This window comes from Narcine bancroftii, chromosome 2 (genome assembly GCF_036971445.1).
Source record: "Narcine bancroftii isolate sNarBan1 chromosome 2, sNarBan1.hap1, whole genome shotgun sequence".
In the NCBI taxonomy this organism is placed as follows: Eukaryota; Metazoa; Chordata; class Chondrichthyes; order Torpediniformes; family Narcinidae; genus Narcine; species Narcine bancroftii.
Window position 1 is genome coordinate 246,960,638 of NC_091470.1, and position 22,959 is coordinate 246,983,596.

Here is a 22,959-nt window from a genome sequence, read left to right on the forward strand (position 1 = left end):
TATAAACATATTGGCATCTCAGGAAAAAGTTTTAGTTTTTAACCATGTTGATAGCCAGATGAGCAATTTTATTGAAATGGAAAAATGACTCATCCCCTGCTCATAGACAGTGGTTATATGATGTAATGTCCAATTTAAGTTTAGAGAAAATTAGATACAATATCAAAGATAGAAAGTTTCAATTTATAAAATCGTGGGGCCATTCTTAGAATTTTTTTTATAATTGGAAGAATTAAGAATTATTGTATGTTCCAGTTGTTCTTTGCCTGTTCTCTTGGGGTCGCCAGTGGTTTCATATTATTAATTTTTCTTTTATTAATTCAAAAGGGTTAGATTAGAGTTAGTTTTAGTTTTAATTTTTGTCTTTTTTTCCTTTATTTTATACATTATTTCAATAAAAGGGTTTAATATGGTTGCATAGATCATTTCAATTAAATATTTTTGAGATATTACAAGCAATTATTGATGAAGTTTCATCTTTTTTTATTGGCTTATTTCTGTGCATGCAAATTAATTATTATATAATTGTTAATTTTGTTTCATGCTTATATGTTAAACTTAATAAAAATATTTTAAAAAGGAAGAAGGATATTTGTGAAAACAATATTCACAGGTAATCAAACAACTGAAAGGCATTATTATTTTTGACATTTTTTGTGTTTCAGGATTCCATTCATCTGCAGTTTACCAGCTCACCAAGCTTTCAAGATGATGATAAAAATAATAAAGAGGAATTGGAAAAAGATAAAAACAAGGAGAAAGAGAAAAATAGTGAAAAACCTAAAATAAAAATGTTGTCAAAGGGTAGGTGTTCATAGTTAATCTCCTTTTGTACATGAGATTTTGAAGTTCTATTTTCATGGCAAATTATGAGCAAAATAACTTGAAAAGGATGTGTTTATGTATTAGAATAATAGAAGAGCCACGACTGCCTTTAGAAGCTGATTATAATGGTAACTGTTTCTATGCAGAATATTCAAGTTGCCATATTATTGTCCACATACACAGTTTGCATACTGTATATTGGCTTGAAACATCTGTACATTCTCCACTATATACACAATCCCATCTAATTTAAACTTAGAAATCAGATATTTTGTCCCATCTATCAGATCATTGATATAGATTATGAATCATTGGAACCCACTGGTAATTCCTACCTTACTCCATTCATCACAGATTGCCAACGTAACAAAGATCTACTCTTTACTTTCTGCCAATCTCTAAGTCTCATTTCATGTCAGTATATCACCCTAATTCCATTTACTCAATCATATTTGACCATCAACTTTTTATGGATCATATCTAAACCCTCCCAAAAATTCAAATACATCATATCCACTGGTTCTCAATCAAATCCAAAAATAACTGTAATATATTAATCAAACATGATTTCCCCTTCATTAATACATTAACTCTGTTCAGTGTTATTATTTTAACCATAGAACTCTTCAGCACAGAAAAAGGCCCTTTAGCCCATCTAGTAGATGCCAAATATTTTTAATCCCTTGTCCTATTATTCTGTTCCATCCATACTATTCTGATCAAGATTTTCCGTAAATGTTGAAATCAAACTCACATCCACCACTTCAATTGGCAGTTCATTCCATTCTCTTACCACCTCTGAGTGAAAAAATTCCCCCGATATACCCTTAAACATTTTACCTTTCACTCTTAATTCATGTCCTCTTGTTTTTGTCTCACCCAACCTCAGTGAAAAAGCTCACTTGAATTTTGTTACATACTTCAATACAGATTCCAGGATTTACCCTCGCACTGATAGTCCTAGTTACTTGATTTCTTTCTCTTTTTCTTAAATAGTGGGGTCACATTTACACCGCTCCCAACCACGAACATTTCTAGAATTTACCAAACTTTGGAAATAAGCATATCTACAATGTCTTGAGATTTAATTGCTTTCAAGCTCACTTAGATATCTTTCCCTATTTTTTGAGTAATACTTGGTTCCTTCAGTTCCTCTTTGGGTTGACCATTGATTCTCCAATAAATGCAGGGGCTCACCAGGTTACAAATTCTCCTCAATTTTTTTTGGAATATTTTATTTAAAGTTTTCAACCTCTCAATTTTTAAAGCATTTTTCAGGCAAGTATTAATATTTCATGGTATTCATTAATAGCTGGATATGGTATATGTTCTTTTAGTTTAAACATGAGTTGTGTTAGGGTAATTAATAAATTAAATTAAATATTTTATTCCAAGCATCTGACATGGGTTATGAAAGAAGATGGATATTTCTGACTTGTGGAGAAATTAATTTGTGGGGAGTGTTTAGGAACTGGAACCTGATGTAACTAGGACATCCCTATATAATGACGACACCTCTTATGGAATGTGTGAACCATATTGATATTTTTATTGAAGGAAGGATGTTGTAAAAAGCGGTGATGTGGTTAGTGTAGCAGTTAGTGCACCGCTTTCACAGCACTGGCGACAGGGTTTCAAATCCTACACTGTCTGTAAGGAGTTTGTACATTCTCCCTATGACTGTGTCAGTCTTCCCTGGGTGCTCCAGTTTCCTCCCACCCTTCAAAAACAAAGGGGTTGTAGGTCAATTGGATGTAATTAGGTGGCATGGACTCGTGGGCCGAGAGCCTGTTATTGTGCTCTATGTCTAAATTTAAATTTAAACTGTTTAAAGCTATTTATTAGACTTAATACCTGTACCTGTAATGGGCCAGTTGGCCTCTGAAAGCTAGTTGCACAGGCTTGACTTGTACAGAGCTGCTGCAATTTAGGTTGGGAAAGATCATGCATTTGAGTTTTCCCTCAGAGCATTGCAAGTATTTGGAGCCATCTTTCTCAAAGGGCAGGTAGAAACAAAGTTGATGTACCTGCCTTAAAGCAGTGATAAACAGATGTGCAAGCAAATTAAAGGAGCAAATGGGAATACATCTCTGGAGAGAGAAACAAAATTAATCTTTCAGATCAAAGTTTCCTTTCCATAGATGCTAACTGACTCACTGATGTTTCCAAGAATTTCTGTTTTATTTCAGTTTTCCAACACAAGATATTGGAGCAAAAGTAGGCCCATTGGCCCAATGAGACTCTTCTGCCATTTTACTCATGAACTGATCCATCCTATCATTCAGTCCCACTCCTTGGCTTTCTCCCCATAATCCTTGATGCCCTGTCTAATCCAAAACCTGTCAATCTCTGCCTTAAATATGCCCAACGACCACGCTTCCACAGCTGCCTGTAGCCACAAGTTCCACAGACTCAGAATCCTCTGACGAAAGAAATGTTTCTGCATCACTATTAAATTGGCCCCATTATCCTACCCATCTCTTTCTTCCACCAAAGTGCATGACCATGCACTTTCCAACATTATATTTCATCTGCCACCTCTTTTCCCATTTTCCTAATCTATCCAAGTTTCTCTGCAGCCTTTTGGTATCCTCAGTCCTACCATCTATTTTGGTATCATCTGCAAACTGAGGCACAAAGCCATCTATTCCATAATCCAAATGTTGTAAATATGCCAAATGTTTGTGCTGTGCACATGTTGTATGGAATACAAGCTTCCACTTTGTTAGACCAGAGAGAAACGACAGTCACGAGTGTTTTCCCAAATCCAAAGAACGAACCCTTTTATTTACAGTTAGAAAACTATTTATAATATTTACATTGCCCTTGGTCTCGAGGAAACTCTTGCAACATGTGATTGGATTAATTCATTGACAGCTCAAGTCCTGAGAACTGGTAACACCCACTCCTGGCAACAGTGGGGGTCATTGTGTTTATGGCGTTCCAGCACCAAATCATTTATATATAATGTTAAAACAAGTGACCCCAAAACCAACCCCTATGCAACACCACTGGTAACTAGTAGCCTATCAGAATAAGATTCCTTTATTCCTACCCTCTGTTTCCTGATGATTAGCCAATGCTCTACCCATGCTAGTATCCTTTCTGTAATTCCATGGGCTCTTATCTTGTTTGGCAGCCTTATGTGTGGCACCTTGTTGAAGGCCTTTTGAAAGTCTTAAAGCACAACTTCCACTGCATCTCCCCTGCATACCCTACTTGTGATCTCTTCAAAACATTGCAATAAGTTTATCAGGCTGCAGTTTTTTTTTATTTTTCAAAGGGTTTTTCCCCTTCTGATATAGTACTTAGCCCGGGGTCAGAGGTACATAGTTTCTTGGAAGAGTGGTGAAGATGATATGAGATTACTTGTCTTCATCAGTCAGGGAGGGCATCATGTTAAAACTGTACAGGATGTTCGTGAGATCACCAAGTGAATATTGTGTGCATTTGTGGTCACCCAGAAAAAGAAAAAAATATAATTAAGATGGAAAAGGTGCAGAAAAGTTCCTCAAAGATGTGACTGAAAGTGGAAGATTTGACGTGATGGGCTGGATTTTTTTTTCCCTGGAGCATAAGAAAGTGAGGGGTGATTATTTATAATAAAATTATTAGAGTATAGATAAAGTAAATAGTCATAGTCTTTCTTTTCAGGGTAGAGGAGTCTGGTATCAAGGTTCATGGTTTTATGGTGAGAGGGGAAAGATTTAGAAGGGATCTGTGAGATAACTTTTTCACACAAAGGGTGGTAGGTACGAGGAAGTAGTAGAAGAGGGTACAATTACAATGGTTATAAAGTCACTTAAACAGGCATATGGATTGGAAAGGATTAGAAGGATATGGGCCAAATCCAAGTAAAAAGGACTATCTTGGGCTGGCAACTTGGGCTAAGTTTGTCCAAAATGATGACCATGTTGTAAAATTGGAATCATATCAGCTCTGATCTTATTGAATATAGTGATCAAGCTTAAAGACCGACACTTGCTTTGAATCTATATGCATAAGCAGCAGCTGCTCATTATTGAACCCTTGGGCTGGCTCATACCGATGGTTCCATAGCTAGGTCTGGAGCATGTGCTGGCATGCTTTTTGCTTGTAGAAATGCAGATTGTGCTGGAGGTCACATTTTTTGGCCAGCCTTGTCTAGCACATCTCTGCATCTGCATGGGACTGCTGAGTTAAGCTTTGTGGTTTGTTTTTATTAAGTCTGTTTTGAATTCATTTTAAGTTAAATGGTTTTAAAATGAAATGACTGCTTTTTTTAATTTATGGTTTCTGAATGTGTCTGGTTATCAAAGACAAGGAGTCAGAGGGCAATTAGCTTGTCCGGCCCAAGGCTGGCATACTGCTCGTGCATTACAGAGTAGTTATGGCAGTCAGGTTTGAAGGACACGGACATCAGTGCAGCTGCAAAAGTTATGCGTGAGCCCATGATAGATGGACAAGATGGAAGGGCTAGGTTGCACATGATCGGGTCCAGTGTAAACTACTTCTCAGAGGCTAAAGGTGCTGCCACTACCAAACAAGTAAGTTTAGCATTACCAGGCAGAATATATTCCTAGATATCCTTATTTTACAAATATGTATTTATTTAATCAATTTTTTTTTTTCATTGTCAAGTTGCTGGCAAAAAAACCCATGGAATTCACAAGGCATGCTGATTTTATTCTGCGCTCTGTTCCACCCACACCACACCCCCCCCCCCCCCCCCCAACCAACAATTTGGGTAAGGCTATTCCATGATTTGTGAAATTTTAGATGGTTTGTGCTGATTTGCTATTGCTTCATGGCTTCAGGGTCAGCCCTCAGGATCAGTCTTCAGGGTCATCCTTCCTGTTGATATTCATTGAATAGCAAGAACTTCTAAATTTTGCAGGCACAGAATGTAACCTCACTAAAGTCATCTGGAATTTGTATTGAATGTTCTATGAGATAAGGCATAGAAATAATACAACCAGGAGTAGGACATTTAGTTCAGCATCATGGAGATAACTTGCATTGAGCAAGTCCTTTGACCCATCTAGTCCATGCTGACCAAGTTGGCAGTTTGGGTTAATTCCAAATGCCTGAATTTGGTCCACATCCCTCTATCCACAAATCTGTCCACGTCTTCTGAATATTGTTACTGTTCCCACTTTGACAGTTTCCTCTGGAAGCTCATTCCAGATATGGACCACCCCTCTGAATGAAATAAACTGCCTCTCGGGTACCACTTAAAGCATTCCCCTCTCACCTTAAACCTATTCTCTCCAGTTCCAGAATCACCTACCTGGAAAAAAGGCTGAGCATTCACTTTATCCATTCCCCTCATGTTTTATTTTATACCTCAATATGATAATTTAGAACCTTTCATTTATTTTCATGTGTATTATCAGACCTTAGTTCCATGTTCCTTTACTTACCTCATATCCTTTGATTCTCTTTAAATTCAAAAACTTATCTATTTTACAAACAGTGATTCTCCAGCAATGGTAAACATCACCTCTGCATCTGTTTTGTTAATAATGGATTTCATAGTCCTGAGATACCATTTACCATAAAAGTAAGCAGAAATGGTGTCTCATTCTCACAACCAATAAATCCTATCTTCAGATTTTTTTTAATGGTTTTTATTTTACTTTCCTGTTTCCTGTGTGCATTCTCTTAACCCTTATTCTTTTGTTCTCTCACCATTTCAATGTCTGTTTATAATTCTGTCCTCTTCAGTGCCCTGCCTAGATGCAAATATTCTGATGACCAGCTGATTAGTTCATATCCAATAGATAATTACTCTATCAATCAGAGGTCAAGGTTATTGGTAAAAAATAATGTTTTTGTTCCATATGTGTTTTTGTGTTGCAGATTGCAGTCAAGAGTACACAGACTCTACAGGAATAGATTTACATGAATTTCTTATAAATACATTAAAGAATAATCCAAGGTAGGTAAATTCCATGTTAAATGACTGGCTGCACCAGTCAAATATTTTGTTCTATGCTATACAACTATTTAAAAGTGCACATTACATTTCTATTATCAAACTATCTTTCTACTGAAAAGGTCATAAATGAAACCTATTCTAAAATATATTGTGAATTAGAATATGGTGGGGGGGGGGGGAGTAATATTAGCACCCCATGGTATACATGGTTTTGGTTCCAATGGGAAGTCATTAGAGTTTTATAATCGAAGATAGGTTCTTCAATCCAACTAGTCCATGCTAAACAAGTTGTCTTCTTAAGATAGTCCCATTTTCCAGCATTAATCTATATCTCTTTTCCTTCTTTGTATCTGTCAAATGTCTTGTGAATGTTGCATTTGTTTCCATGTCTGCACTTTTACTTTCTTTTATATCTGTCCCCTCTCACCTTAAGTATGAGCACTCTAGTTTTAGACTTCCCTACCTCTTTTGCCTTCTACCCTGTAAGGAAAAAAGTCCTACCTTTCCATCCTTCTAACTCAAGCCTGTGAGTCCTGTCAACATCTTTGTGAATCTTCTGCAACATTTCCAGCTTTATAACATCTTCCCTATAATTTGTCAACCAAAACTGAACACAATACTCTTAAGTGTGGTCTCATCAAAGTCTTGAATTGTTGTAATGTGTACTCAAAGCCCTACTGATGAAGGCATGGTGGGCACACACCTTCCTCAATATCCTGTTTACCAGAGTAACCACTTTTTGGAACTATCCAACTGTATCCCAAGGTTTCTCTGTTCCATAATCTTGCCCAGGATTCTGCCATTTAATTGTTTTGGAGTTACCGCAAAGGTTTTAACCAATTTAATTACATTTTCATTCAAATAATTACCAGTAATATTGTTGCCAAGCAACATTGAACCCAGTATAGATCCTTGTGGAGCACAACAAATGACAGGCATTCAATCTGAGTACAACCTTCCACAACCATCCTTTGACACAAAGCCAATTTTGCATCCAATTACCCAAATCAACCTGGATCCTATGTGATCTAATCATCTGGATTTGCCTATCATGTACGACTTTGTCAAAGGCTTTGCTGAAGCCAGAGTAGGCATCTTCCATGACATATTCAAAAAATGAATCAAATCTGTGAGACACAGCTTCCCACAAATGAGACCATGCTAATTGTCCCTAAGCAGACCTAGCCTTTCCAAATGTTGACAGATCAACTCCCTCAGAATACCCTCCTGTAACTTTCCTACCACTGATGTTGGGCTCACCAGTATGTATTTACCTAGCATGCCTATGCACCCCTTCTTAACTAAAAACACCAGAATATCCATCCACGTCTCATACCAGACCTGTGACAAAAGATAATGCAAATAACTCTGCTATTATGCAAATATATTCCCTGACTTTGTCAACACTTCATTCATTTACTTTCATTCCTTAACTTGCATAAACCTTTCCATGGTAAATACAGATGTGAGATATTCTTTCAAGACTTTACCTATCTCCTATGCTGCACTATTCCTAAACTCATTGATTCTTGAGGAGACTTGTTCTCTTTCTAGTTACCTATTTACTCCAAATAAATGCGGAATCTCTTAGGATTTTTTTTAACCTTATCTACCAAAGTTATCTCATGTCTTCTCTTTGCCCTCCTGATTTCTCTCTTAAGTAAACTTCTGGATCATATACTCCTCATGGGATATGCTTGAATTCATCTGCCTATACCTGAAGTATGTCCCTTTCTTTTTCCAAACCAGAGCCCCGTGATCCTTCATCAACTTGGATTCCCTGCATCTGCCAGCTCTGACAGCAATATGCAGTGGTGAATTAACTACCACCCAGGCCTCTAGGCTGAGATTAAATAAGGCTCCCTCTGACCTTGCCCCCTTGCCATACCCTTCGTTGAATAGAATAAAGTGACGTTACATTAAATAGCATATTAGGAGTCTCCAAAGTGGTCAGTATTAACCCCTGAAGGTCATGAGGCAATCCAAGGGATTTATAAATGCCAGAGGATTGATAAACGACGGGGGTTGGGGTGGGGGGTTGTTGATTGAACTTTTGTGGTCAAAAGAATTGTGGAGTCTGAAGTTCCTGCTTCTGCTGGGGGCCTGAGGACCACGCGTCTGCCAGGACCCTGACATCCCCACTCCTACTGGGAGCCCGAGGTCCACGCTCCTGCCACAAGCCTGAGGTCCCATCTTCTGCTGGGAACCCGAGGTTCCGCTGCTGCCAGGAGCCCGACAACCCCAGCTCCTGCTAGGAACCTGGCATCCCCGGTCCTGCCAGGAGCCAAATGTCCCTGCTCCTGCTGGGCCCCCTCCCTTCTAGGCCCCTAGGCTTAAGTCTGCCCAGCCTAATGATTAATCTGCCACTAGCAATATGTTGTCCCTGAACTTTTCTGATATTGGAATGTTAAATGTCCAAAATTGAAATGCAGCCATCCTCGAGCTGCAAATGTTTGGTTTTGCTAGGTGAAGGGTGTGAAGGAGGTAAACAATCTGCTCTTGGGATATTAGTTAATCAATGAAATCAAATTCACAGGCTTTTTGCCTTATTGGCATATTCTCCAGCTTTTGGGTAAAACAAGTATGAAGAATATTTACATTGTTGCTTGTTGATAGGAACACTATTTCTGCATTCTAGACTCAGGAAACTGCCCCCCACTACTCCCACCCCCATTTGTAATCTCCCCTCATACCTCCTCATCACCAACTAACTCTTTTCCTACCCTAACTGGATCTCTGACATGTCCCTATTTTCAAGTTTTCAGTACATTTCCTGGCATTCTTCACCAACCCCTGCACAATGACACCTGCCATTGCCACCTTTAACACCCATAATCCTCTGGCAGAATTTTGGAGATCTACCCAAACTGACCAGATAGTGGGACATATCCAGCAGATTATTATTCCCTGGGTGGAATTCAACACAAAACACCCTAAAACTGGGGAATTCATGGAATCCTGTCTCAGCCTTTCTTGATAACAACTCTTCTTCCCATTCTTCCCCAGCTGAAATTCTACCCGGTATGTTTAATATTTAATAGTCTGCTTGACTGTTGATTCTTCAAAGAATCATATTTTATTGCAAACAGATTTGAAAGAGATGATTAGAAAAATATATAGTTTGAGGAAGTGATACTACCAAAACTTTGATACCAAAATAATAATATAGAAAAATGGACAAGTGATGTGGGCAAAAATATTTATTCAAAGGAACAGCAGATGGAATGGGGGCTTACAACATTATCTCAATATAGGCAGTCCCTGGGTAACATAAGGTTTCTGAGAAGTGTCCAGAAACTGATTTGAAAGTAAGGCAGAAATGGTGTTTGTCCTAAGATATAAAACTCATTGTTAGTATTAGTTGGGCCTCCCCTTCCTGATGTATTACTTCATTTTTTTTCTCAGGCCTACATGACGCTATCATCTGTTTTCTATTGCGAACCAAATCCCATCATTCTGCATGCACTTCCTATAATTCTTTCATTTGATTGAACATCTTTTATGTTTACCATAAAACTATCTGTAATAAAAGTAATGGAACATACACCATATCCATTTTTAAATTTAAATTTAGAAATATAGCATGGTAACAGGCCATTTCAGCCCACGAGTCTGTGCCGCCCAATATACACCCAATTAACTTACGCCCCAGTACATTTCAAGCAGTGAGAGAAAATTGGAGCCCCTGGAGAAAACCCATGCAGACACGGAGAGAATATATGAACTCTTTACAGACAGCACAGGATTCAAACGCAGGTCCCAATCACTGGCACTGTGAAGGCATTGCACTAACCATGTTACACCACCCCCTCCCCCCCAAATTGTTAATGAATGCCACAAAACATTTTAATATTATTTGTCAGACATTGTATCAGCAATTTTTTTCATCTTGAAAAATACTTCAGATTCATGTGAAATTTTCTTAAAATTGGATTTAAGTCACATCTTCCCTAACTTGAGGGTTCCTTTACTCCCCAGAGCAGCTGTCCCTTGAATTGGCTGACTTTGCATTATGCCCGGCATTTTGCCCCTAATTCTAAACTCACTATTCTCACTCACATCTTAATTCAAGCCATGAGTTCCTGAATCAGCACAAGGTCCCTTTATAAATGAAAATTTTAATTCTTTGACAATCATCTTCTAGGTGCTCATGCTTATCTTTGGCTTGGCTTCGCGGACGAAGATTTATGGAGGGGGTAAAAGTCCACGTCAGCAGCAGGCTCGTTTGTGGCTGACAAGTCCGATGCGGGACAGGCAGACACGGTTGCAGCGGCTGCAGGGGAAAATTGGTTGGTTGGTTGGGGTTGGGTGTTGGGTTTTTCCTCCTTTGCCTTTTGTCAGTGAGGTGGGTTCTGCGGTCTTCTTCAAAGGAGGTTGCTGCCCGCCAAACTGTGAGGCGCCAAGATGCACGGTTTGAGGCGATATCAGCCCACTGGCGGTGGTCAATGTGGCAGGCACCTAGAGATTTCTTTAGGCAGTCCTTGTACCTTTTCTTTGGTGCACCTCTGTCACGGTGGCCAGTGGAGAGCTCGCCATATAACACGATCTTGGGAAGGCAATGGTCCTCCATTCTGGAGACGTGACCCACCCAGCGCAGCTGGATCTTCAGCAGCGTGGATTCGATTCTGTCGACCTCTGCCATCTCGAGTACTTCGACGTTAGGGATGAAAGCACTCCAATGGATGTTGAGGATGGAGCGGAGACAACGCTGGTGGAAGCGTTCTAGGAGCCGTAGGTGATGCCGGTAGAAGACCCATGATTCGGAGCCGAACAGGAGTGTGGGTATGACAACGGCTCTGTATATGCTTATCTTTGTGAGGTTTTTCAGTTGGTTGTTTTTCCAGACTCTTTTGTGTAGTCTTCCAAAGGCACTATTTGCCTTAGCGAGTCTGTTGTCTATCTCATTGTCGATTCTTGCATCTGATGAAATGGTGCAGCCGAGATAGGTAAACTGGTTGACCGTTTTGAGTTTTGTGTGCCCGATGGAGATGTGGGGGAAGAAAAGTGCAGAGAACAAAACAAAGGACTCTACATCACCTTTGTTGACCTCACCAAAGCCTTCGACACCGTGAGCAGGAAAGGGCTTTGGCAAATACTAGAGCGCATCGGATGTCCCCCAAAGTTCCTCAACATGATTATCCAACTGCACGAAAACCAACAAGGTCGGGTCAGATACAGCAATGAGCTCTCTGAACCCTTCTCCATTAACAATGGCGTGAAGCAAGGCTGTGTTCTCGCACCAACCCTCTTTTCAATCTTCTTCAGCATGATGCTGAACCAAGCCATGAAAGACCCCAACAATGAAGACGCTGTTTACATCCGGTACCGCACGGATGGCAGTCTCTTCAATCTGAGGCGCCTGCAAGCTCACACCAAGACACAAGAGAAACTTGTCCGTGAACTACTCTTTGCAGACGATGCCGCTTTAGTTGCCCATTCAGAGCCAGCTCTTCAGCGCTTGACGTCCTGCTTTGCGGAAACTGCCAAAATGTTTGGCCTGGAAGTCAGCCTGAAGAAAACTGAGGTCCTCCATCAGCCAGCTCCCCACCATGTCATGCTTATACATGTGCAGTAAAACTCAGTAAATCATGATGGTTCACCTGGTTTTGTTTCCTGTTCTCTTTTTAAACACACTGGCCCCATCCCTGTCCCACACCCCCATCAAATCCACTGATTCCTTGTTGCCTGTATTCATTTCTTGAGTTTGGATCCTTTCTCCCACGGTCCTTTGAAACCCAATAGTGCTGATCTCGGATGGCCTCATTAAATTCACGAGAGCCTCTGTCTGAGAGCCCTGTTCCCTGCATTCTATTTAATTTCACTGATGTCCTGTCAGCTTTGCTCCCTCTAAAATTCACTGAATTTTGTTTCCTATGCTCACTGTAAACTTACTTGGTTCACTAAAAAATGTCTGAATGAAACGTTTGCTGATGTCTCAGTTAGGGTCATATTTCTGAGCCTGACACCACTAAACTTCGGAGGATGCCAGATTATTGGAGTTTAAAGTATGATATTACTCAGGGTCATACTTTTGTCAACCTTTGTTTTTTCTTGCAAATTCTTTCAAAATCTAAATTGTGGAACACATACCTGTCCACTTCTTCAATTTCATGTGTACCAATTTACAGTAAAACTCCAATAATGTTGCATACTTGGCTCTTTCATGGTGCCAGATTGCCTGATTTTATGAATTATTGAATATTATTCCCATCATTTAGTTTTTGATAATGGGATTGCCACAGTACTCAGGGCTTAGGTGGTGTGAAATATTTCAAATGTGTCCAAGAAAGTTTTCTAAAGCAATATGTCGATGTGTACCGACAAGGGGTGGGGTGGGGGGGGGGGGGGGTACCGTAGACTTCCTGATGGAAAACAAGGCTGGGCAAGTGACTGAAGTGTCAATGGCAGAGCACTTTGAGACCAGTGACTACAATTTTACAAGTTTTAATAGTTGTGGGAAAGGATAGGACTGGTCCTCAAGTTAAAAGACCAAAATTGTGCCAAGGCCAGTTTTGATGTTATTAAGCAGGAACTTGCATAGGTGGATTCACAGAGATTGCAACACACAACATCCACAGGAAGTAAAGGATGGTCAATATTTTTGGCCTGGACCCTCACCCAAGATGTTTGTGACCCTTTACTTCATTTGGATGTTGTGTTTCTCCAGCACATTTGTGTGTTGTACAACCAGCATCTGCAGATTTTCTTGTTTAACTCAATTTGGGGAGATTGTTTGCAGGTAAAGAGGTATCTGTCAAGGGTGGGGGGTGGGCTTTTAAAAATGAGATTGGGAAAGTTCAGAGTTAGCATGTTCCTGTCAGAATCAAGACAAAAGCTGGTTGGAGAAGGGGACCCTGATGACAAGAGATGTTGAGGATCTGGTCAGGAAGAAGAAGGAGGCATATGTCAGGAACAGGTAGTTGGAATCAAGCAAATCCTTTAAGGAGTAAAATGGAAATAGGAGGGTAAAAACAGACATGAGATAACTTTGGCAGATAAGGTAAAGGAGCATCCTATGATATCTATGGATACAATAAGAGTAAAAGAATAATGAGGGAGAAGTTAGTTTTCATTAAGGATTAATGAGATTGACTATGTGTGGAGCCATATGTGATGGGCAAAGTCTTAAAAGAATATTTCTTATCTGTATTTACCTTGGAGAAGATCAAGGAGGCTAAGGTATTCAGGAAAATTAATATTAATATTTGAAAACCAGATCTACATTTCAAAAGAGGAAATGCTGGTGGTCTTATTGCATATTAAGTTAGATCAATTCCTGGGCCTAATAAAGTATGTATGAGGATATTGAGGGAAGCTGTGTTAGAAATTACTGGGATTAAGTATTCCCTATGCCATAGGCAATCTGTGATTAGTAAGGGATTGCTTCAGGTGGTATGTGAGTGAAAAGAAAAAGGTGAGAACCACTAACATAAATTAAGTTTCCACAATAGGTTATGAGAGAAAAAAAAAGAGATTGCAGTTACAAACAAGATAGATAAATAATTATTCACAGTTGCAATTCTGCCAGAAATAAGTGATTTTTCAATAATGCAATTTAAGGTTCGGAGAGGTTGATGAGCCTAATAGCTGTTGGGGGAAAAAAAAGTTTTTGAACTTAGAGGTGTCGGATTTCAGGCTCTCGTACTTTCTGGTGAAAGGGAGCAGTGAGAATGGATAATGACTAGGGTGATGTGCATCCTTTATGTTGTTGCCCGCCTTCTTGTGGCAGTTCCTCACATTAGATGTCTTCAGTGGTTGGAAAATTGGAGTCCATGATAGATTTGGCTTGGTTTACCACTTTCTGCAGCCTATGCATTCCCCGACATGAAGTTTCTAAACCAGGTCATGATGCAATGAAAAAGTCAGTGTACTTTCCACAGTACACTGTAGAGGTTTAATAGAATATTCGATGACCTACTGAATCTCCTCAGATCCTTTAGAAAGTAAAGGCAACCTCCTTTATAAAGAAAATTGGGTTCTTTATCAGCTAGAGCACATACACAAAAGACCTCATGGAGGCATCCATTTAGAATCTACCCAAGACACCATGGCTCATCTCTTGTCTCTCTCTAGTGGTCAGGATCAGCACTATCACTTGCATTAGCATGCTATCACTGCATCCCCTTTCCCTGAGATATTTAACAACATGACACACTAATACAGTATTCATTTCAATTTAAAGTTCAACATGAACATAAACACACCAGCAGTACAATTTTTTTAAGTGTTCAGTTCTTTTTCTTTTAGAGATTCAGCCTATTAGGTGCCTTGATAACACATGTGGATTTTCTTAACACAGGTCATCACTGCTGGTCCACTGCTATCTAGCACTGGTGGAATTTCCTCTGTTGCTGTGCAGACTGGATCTTCTGCAATTCTTTATTCCTGCACTTTCTCTTGCATTTACAGCAGGCTCTTTTGATTCCTTCTCAGTATTTGACCATCCTCTGTTCTGACTTACTTCCTTTGACTTTCTTCCTCCAGAACAGTAGTCTTTTTGGGATCTCTGAGTCTTACTGTGTGATGATGTACCAGTGGCCCTCAACTTCTTGCTGACTTGTCATAGTTTGCTTTTTGTCTCCATTGCAGATGCTTTTGTGTCCGTTCTCTGTTCTTGTTTGGGTCTGCAGAGTAGGGAAGTGGCCATGTTCAAGTGGCAAAGCTCTGTCACTCAATAGAGCTAGATAAGTATCTGAACCACTATCTAATGCTTTCTTGAGCAACTGTTTAACTATGTGAACTTCTTTCTCTGATTCACTGTTTGACTGGGGATGCAGAGGACTTGAAGTAACATGTCAAAAGTCGAACTGTTCTTCAAATTTCTACAACAATAGCATAGTCCATTGTCACTGTAGACAATTAGAGTGTTCCATGTCTTACAAAGATCAATTTCATATATTTGATCACACAAGCAGCAAGCATGTTAGGAAGCAGTACAATCTCCAGATAGTTTGATAGATAATCAATAACCAGCAAGTAATTCCTTCAATCCATGTGGAACAGATCAGTCCCAACTTTTTGCCATGGTTCTGCTGGTATGTTAATTATTATCATGGGTTCTTTTGTCTGCTTTGCGTGATGTTTCAAACAGGTCTCACAGCTTGAAACTATCCTGTCAATGTTAACATTTATCTATGGTCAATTAACAGCAATTCTGACTCTCCTCTTGCATTTTTCCATTCACAGGTGCCTCTCATGAACCCTTTTCAGCATCTCGTCACAGTGATTGAGGAATGATAATTCAGCTCTGTCTGAGTAGAAGCCCATTGACAACACTCAGCTCAACTCTAATATTGTAGTATGGCTGACATTCCATTTTTTGAGGTGTCTGTCGATATTTTCATCCTTCTGGATGCGTCAAAGATCGTCAAAATTATTGGTTCTATAGTTAGAATGGTCTTAATTCGTCCATATTCTTCCTCGTGGTGTTTGTTCTCTTGAATTCACATTTGCCCTGTAAAACTTCCTTAGGTTCATTGTTTTGGAAGATAGGTTTGATATGAATTTACCATTGAAGTTGTTCATTCCCAGAACTCTCAATTTGCCTTTTTTGTCGGTGAGTGTGGGCATCTATAAAATTGCTTTGACCTTCTCTTGTCTGGCTCCACACCTGCCTCTGACAGTTTATCTCCCAGAAAGGTGATTTCCTCCACACCAAAATGATATTTTTCTCTGCTTAACTTCAATCCATACTTCTGAATGTGTTACAGCACTTTGATGAGCCTCTCATTGTGTTGTTCTTGCGTGGATCTGCACAGGATCATGTTAGCCATGTACACATGTACCCCATTTATGCTTTCTATGATGTGCTCCACTGTGCTGTGGAACACATCCGGAGCAGAGGAGATTCAGGTATATCAACCAAAAGGTGTATTAAATGTACAGTATTTTATGGTATCTTCATGCAGTTTTATTTGCCAGAAGCCCTGGGATACATCCAATTTAGTGAAAAACTTTGCACAGGCCATCTCACTTGTAATTTCATCCCCGATTAAAATCTGATTATGTTCCCTCTTTATATTAGCATTCATGTCTTTTGGATCTATGCACATGCATGGGTCACCGTTCTTCTTTTTGACACACACCATTGAATTCAGTCATTCTGTGGGCTCCTCCACTTTCTTTATGACCCCCCCAGTGCCATCATTCAGTTGAGTTCCTGCTTGAGTTTTTCTTTTTGTGATGCTGGAACCCGCCCCGGGGCGTGCACTACTGGCTGTGCATCTTCAAGATTGATACAGTTAGTATCATCTAACTCCAAGCCTCTTGAAGATGTCTGTAAATTGATCCAGCATTTCCTCTATGATGCTGTTCCTTGTATTGTAACTGTTAATGTGATACACCCTCTTGACTAGGCTTAAGTTTTCACATGCTTTGTCATCAAGCAGTGAATAATGTTCATCTTGAACTACTGTGAACCTGAAGTGGTGCTCTTTAACTTTCACTTTGAGTTTACAAGTACCTTTCCAGTCGATGCTCTGTCCATTGTAGGCTGTACAAGATTTGCATGGATGTATGGCTTTATCTTCATTGCCCTGATGTTGTTCTTACAGATCAAATTGGCCTTTACCCCTGTGTCCAGCTTGAAAGGAATATTTGTTCCATTTGTATGTAATGACACAGTCCACTTATCCTGCTCGACTTTGTTCACACTTGGCTGTTCAGTGTCTGTGATTTATAATCTTTCTGCACTACCATGCTTATCAAAAGTGTGTCACTGAGAGCAGTTTCTTCTATGGTGTGCACACTTTTACTTCTGTTGTTTTTTCCCTTTAGAAAAGCATTGGTTTGCACAGTGATTCTGCCCTTTGCACTTATTACAGACTTTTCTGTAGTCAGGGCATTGTTTTGGTGCATGTTGAATGGCACATCATTTGTATTTGAATGTCTCTCCACCTTTTTGTTTTTTCCTATATTTCATTTTTTGTTTATATGTATGGACAGATACTGAGGCGACAATTATGCCTTCATTTTCACTGGCTTTTGCACAATCACCAAACTTTTTCGCATGCTGCAGAGTTGATTCACTGGTGTGGTATTACTTCACAGCTAGCTAAGGTAAGCTCTCTGTCACAGCATTCTCTCTCTCTCTCTCTCTCTCTCTCTCTCTCATTCTTATCAATAATCCCTAACTCAATTTGATCCTGGATCATTGAATCTTGCAGTGATCCAAAATTGCATGTTCTTGCTTTTAATTTCAAGATTGTTAAAAAAACATCAAAGTTCGCTGCCTGCAGCTGCATGCATGAGCGAAACACGTACCTCTCGAACATTTCATTTTTCTTTGGTGAACTGTGTTCATCAAACATCTCGATAACCTTGTTGAACTTCTACTTCAGCAAAAACAAATGTATTTGAAAGCTCTTGTGCTTGAGATCCCACCATGGTAAGTAGCAATGCAATCTTCTGTGCTTCAAATTTGCTGTTGGCTCCAATGGCTTGCAGGTACAGCACAAATCTTTGTTTGAACAACCTCCACCCGTGATTGATATTTACAGTCCAATTTACAGCATCATGAACTTTACACTCTCCATTTCTCTGCTGATAATGACTGATTCTCACTCTGCACCCTCCTGGTGTTTCTTCCACTCCTGGTGCCATGTGATGTTTATTTTATTGTAATAAAGATACTTGCGTTCTTTTCAAACAACTATATTTATTAGCTGGAGCACACACACAAAAAATCTTGTGGAGGCATCCATTTTGAATCTTTCCAAAATCCCGCAGCTCATCTCCCAACTCCCTTTAGTGGTCAGGATTAGCACTAGCACTCTATCATTACAATGAGGATATTGAAGATCCAGTTGCAAAGGGAAGAATCCCAGATCCCAATTATTAGTTTAGCTGATATGTTTTTAAACGCTGTGCTGTAGTCAGTGAATAACAGCATGACGTAGGTGTTCTTGTGGTCCAGGTGACCTAATGCAATGTGGAGGATCAGCAAGATGGCATCTGCTGTTGACCTGGTGTGACATTTCATTCATTTAGGTTTGTCAAGTCATACTTGTGCCTTATATTGTATTACCCTGAAGCCTGGTGGAATGTCTGACAGTTTTGTACTTCTTCAGCAAGTTATTCTTTGGATAATTTAGCTTCCTTCATAAATGTGTTTGCAATTGTACTCTGCATTTTCTACTTTTGTCTTGAAATGTCTTCTATGTAGTAGAGTCATGGAGTTTTAAAGCACAACCATATATAACCATATAACCACTTAAAGCACAGAACAGGCCAGTTCGGCCCTACTAGTCCATGCCGTAACAAATCCCCACCCTCCTAGTCCCACATACCAGCACCCGGTCCATACCCCTCCAGTCCTCTCCTCTCCATGTAACTATCCAGTCTTTCCTTAAATGTAACCAATGATCCCATCTCGACTACGTCTGTCGGAAGCTCATTCCACATCCCTACCACCATTTGCGTAAAGAAATTTCCCCTCATGTTCCCCTTATAATTTTCCCCCTTCAATCTTAAACCATGCCCTCTAGTTTGAATCTCCCCACTCTTAATTGAAAAAGCCTATCCACATTTACTCTGTCTGTCCCTTTTAAAATCTTAAACACCTCTATCAAGTCCCCTCTCAATCTTCTACGCTCCAGAGAAAAAAGCCCCAGTCTGCACAACCTTTCCCTGTAACTTGAAATCCTGTCAACATTCTCGTGAACCATCTCTGCACTCTCTCTATTTTGTTTATATCTTTCCTATAATTTGGTGACCAAAACTGTACACAGTACTCTAAATTTGGCCTCACCAATGCCTTGTACAATTTCATCATAACCTCCCTACTCTTGAATTCAATACTCCGATTTATGAAGGCCAACATTCCAAATGCCTTCTTCACCACACCATCTAACTGAGTATCAGCCTTGAGGGTATTATTTACCACAACTCCTAAATCCCTTTGTTGCTCTGCACATCTCAATAGCCTACCATTTAATGCATATGACCGATTTTGATTTGCCTTTCCAAAATGTAACACCTCACACTTATCTGTATTAAATTCCATCAGCCATTTCTCAGCCCACACCTCCAGTCTTCCTAAATCACCTTTTAATCTACGGTAATCATCCTCACTGTCCACAACACCACCAATCTTTGTATCATCCGCAAACTTTCTTATCCAATTCTCCGCCCCTACTTCCAGATCGTTAATATATATAACAAACAATAGTGGACCGAGGACCGATCCCTGAGGAACTCTACTAGTCACCGGCCTCCAATTGGACAAACAATTTTCTACCACTACTCTCTGACACCTCCCATCCAACCATTGCTGAATCCATTTCACTACCTCCTCATTTATACCTAATGCCTCCACCTTTTTTCCTAACCTCCTAACTGGTTCATAATTGACCAAGCTAGTCCCATTTACCATCTCTATCCATATACCTGTCTTAATGTTTTTTGCATGTTATAATTGTCCCCATCCCTACCACTCCCTCTGGCAGCTCATTCCATATACCCACTGCCATCTGTGTGAAGAAGGTGCCTGTCAGGGTCCTTTTAAATCTTGCCCTTTCACCTTACTTCTATACCCTTTAATTTTAGTTTCACCTACAGTGGGATAAAGCCAACGATTATTTTCATTATCTATATCCTTCATAATTTTGTAGATCTCTATAATGTTCTTCCTTAGCCTCCTACACTCGAGAGAAGTGTCTTAGCCTCTCTTTATAATTCAAGCTTACCACTCCTGACAACATTCTCGTGAATCTTTTTTGCACCCCTTTATAGCTTAATATTTTTCCTATAGCAGGGTAACCAAAATTACACACAATACTTCAATTGCAGTCTCCCCAACATTTCATACAGTTTCAATATTATGTCTCTGCCCCTGTATTCAAAGACCTGACCAATGAAGACAAGTGTGCCAAGGTCATTCAACTCAACCCTGTCTACTTGCCTCACCACTTCCATGGAACTACAGTATGTACCTGTACCCAAAGTCTCTTTGTGTAGAACTCTCCCAGGGGCCTGTTCTGGCCTAACTTGCTAAAGTACATCACCTTACACTTGTCCAAATTAAATTTCATCTTCCATTCCTTAGTCCACTTTCCCAATTCATCTAGATCCTGTTCTAATCTTTTGTGACATGAGTATGCTGCATGGGGTAACATCATGCACCAAGTCATTTCATAGAACATTGAACATGGAACAGGTCCTATTACCCATAGCGTCTTAACTCTACATGTTGGTACGGTTGGAGTAGTGGTTAGTGCAAATGCCTTTACAGCACCAGTGAATGGAACCCAGTTTCAAATCCAGTGCTGTCTGTAAGGAGTTTGTACATTCTCCCTGTGTCTGCGTGGGTTTTCCCCAGGGTTCTGGGTGTGTAGGTTAATTGAGTGTAAATTGGATGGCACAGACTCGTGGGCCAAAATGGCCCGTTACCATACTGTATCTAGTAGTAGCTTTTATTGTCATTTAAAACCAGTATACAGTTAAAAACAAAATTATGTGCTCCAGAAACCACAATGCTATCCCATAACTATGACTACACATCAGACAACACAAGATGCCATTTATGCTCCAGACAAAACAAAAGATAAAAACTACACAAGACTAAAACATGCCTGTACAAAACCACATAATGAGTAAAAAAAAGTGCTAACAATCTCTTTTCTTCTCTTTGGCTTGGCTTCGCGGACGAAGATTTATGGAGGGGGTAAAAAGTCCACGTCAGCTGCAGGCTCGTTTGTGGCTGACCAGTCCGATGCGGGACAGGCAGACACGATTGCAGCGGTTGCAAGGGAAAATTGGTTGGTTGGGGTTGGGTGTTGGGTTTTTCCTCCTTCGCCTTTTGTCAGTGAGGTGGGCTCTGCGGTCTTCTTCAAAGGAGGCTGCTGCCCGCCAAACTGTGAGGCGCCAAGATGCACGGTTTGAGGCGTTATCAGCCCACTGGCGGTGGTCAATGTGGCAGGCACCAAGAGATTTCTTTAGGCAGTCCTTGTACCTTTTCTTTGGTGCACCTCTGTCACGGTGGCCAGTGGAGAGCTCGCCATATAATACGATCTTGGGAAGGCGATGGTCCTCCATTCTGGAGACGTGACCCATCCAGCGCAGCTGGATCTTCAGCAGCGTGGACTCGATGCTGTCGACCTCTGCCATCTCGAGTACCTTGACGTTAGGGGTGTGAGCGCTCCAATGGATGTTGAGGATGGAGCGGAGACAACGCTGGTGGAAGCGTTCTAGGAGCCGTAGGTGGTGCCGGTAGAGGACCCATGATTCGGAGCCGAACAGGAGTGTGGGTATGACAACGGCTCTGTATACGCTTATCTTTGTGAGGTTTTTCAGTTGGTTGTTTTTCCAGACTCTTTTGTGTAGTCTTCCAAAGGCGCTATTTGCCTTGGCGAGTCTGTTGTCTATCTCATTGTCGATCCTTGCATCTGATGAAATGGTGCAGCCGAGATAGGTAAACTGGTTGACCGTTTTGAGTTTTGTGTGCCCGATGGAGATGTGGGGGGGCTGGTAGTCATGGTGGGGAGCTGGCTGATGGAGGACCTCAGTTTTCTTCAGGCTGACTTCCAGGCCAAACATTTTGGCAGTTTCCGCAAAGCAGGACGTCAAGCGCTGAAGAGCTGGCTCTGAATGGGCAACTAAAGCGGCATCATCTGCAAAGAGTAGTTCACGGACAAGTTTCTCTTGTGTCTTGGTGTGAGCTTGCAGGCGCCTCAGATTGAAGAGACTGCCATCCGTGCGGTACCGGATGTAAACAGCGTCTTCATTGTTGGGGTCTTTCATGGCTTGGTTCAGCATCATGCTGAAGAAGATTGAAAAGAGGGTTGGTGCGAGAACAATACAGTAAAAGAAACTAGACAATAGACACAGTGGAGACCATCACATTTCAGAAAGTCCAGTGGCTTAAAAAGAAGAACCGCTACACAGTTCACAAGTCCATACAGCCCCGTCAGCTACAGCACTGTAACAGTAGAGAGACCCCCATGGCCTCCTATCTGATCCCACCATCTACTGCAGGGCCCCACACTTCAAGATGGCACAGTCTCACAAACCTCCAGGCCAGGCACATGACATGGCCACTCTAGGGTCCCTGACACCACCTCTGCAGAACAGCCAGTCAGCCATACGCTGGCAACTCTGGACATCCCAACGCAGCTCTGCAGACGCAGACCTGCCACAGTGTCTCCTCCTCAGCCAGATGCCCGATGTCTGGAAGCCTTGTTCCCACAGCAGACTATGCTGCACTGCTTCTTCCACAC

At 40.7% G+C, this 22,959-nt stretch overlaps 1 protein-coding gene across 4 annotated transcripts in view; it reads left to right on the forward strand.

Annotated features, from left to right (window-relative positions):
- The window catches only part of arpp21 (cAMP-regulated phosphoprotein, 21), a 338,413-nt gene that overhangs the window by 201,932 nt on the left and 113,522 nt on the right, over window positions 1–22,959 (forward strand). For all 4 annotated transcript variants that reach the window (XM_069920751.1, XM_069920753.1, XM_069920752.1 and 1 more), the window contains exons 6-7: window positions 666–804; window positions 6,667–6,745. In XM_069920751.1, the coding sequence (XP_069776852.1) occupies window positions 666–804; window positions 6,667–6,745 (218 nt within the window). The remainder of the gene's footprint in view (window positions 1–665; window positions 805–6,666; window positions 6,746–22,959) is intronic.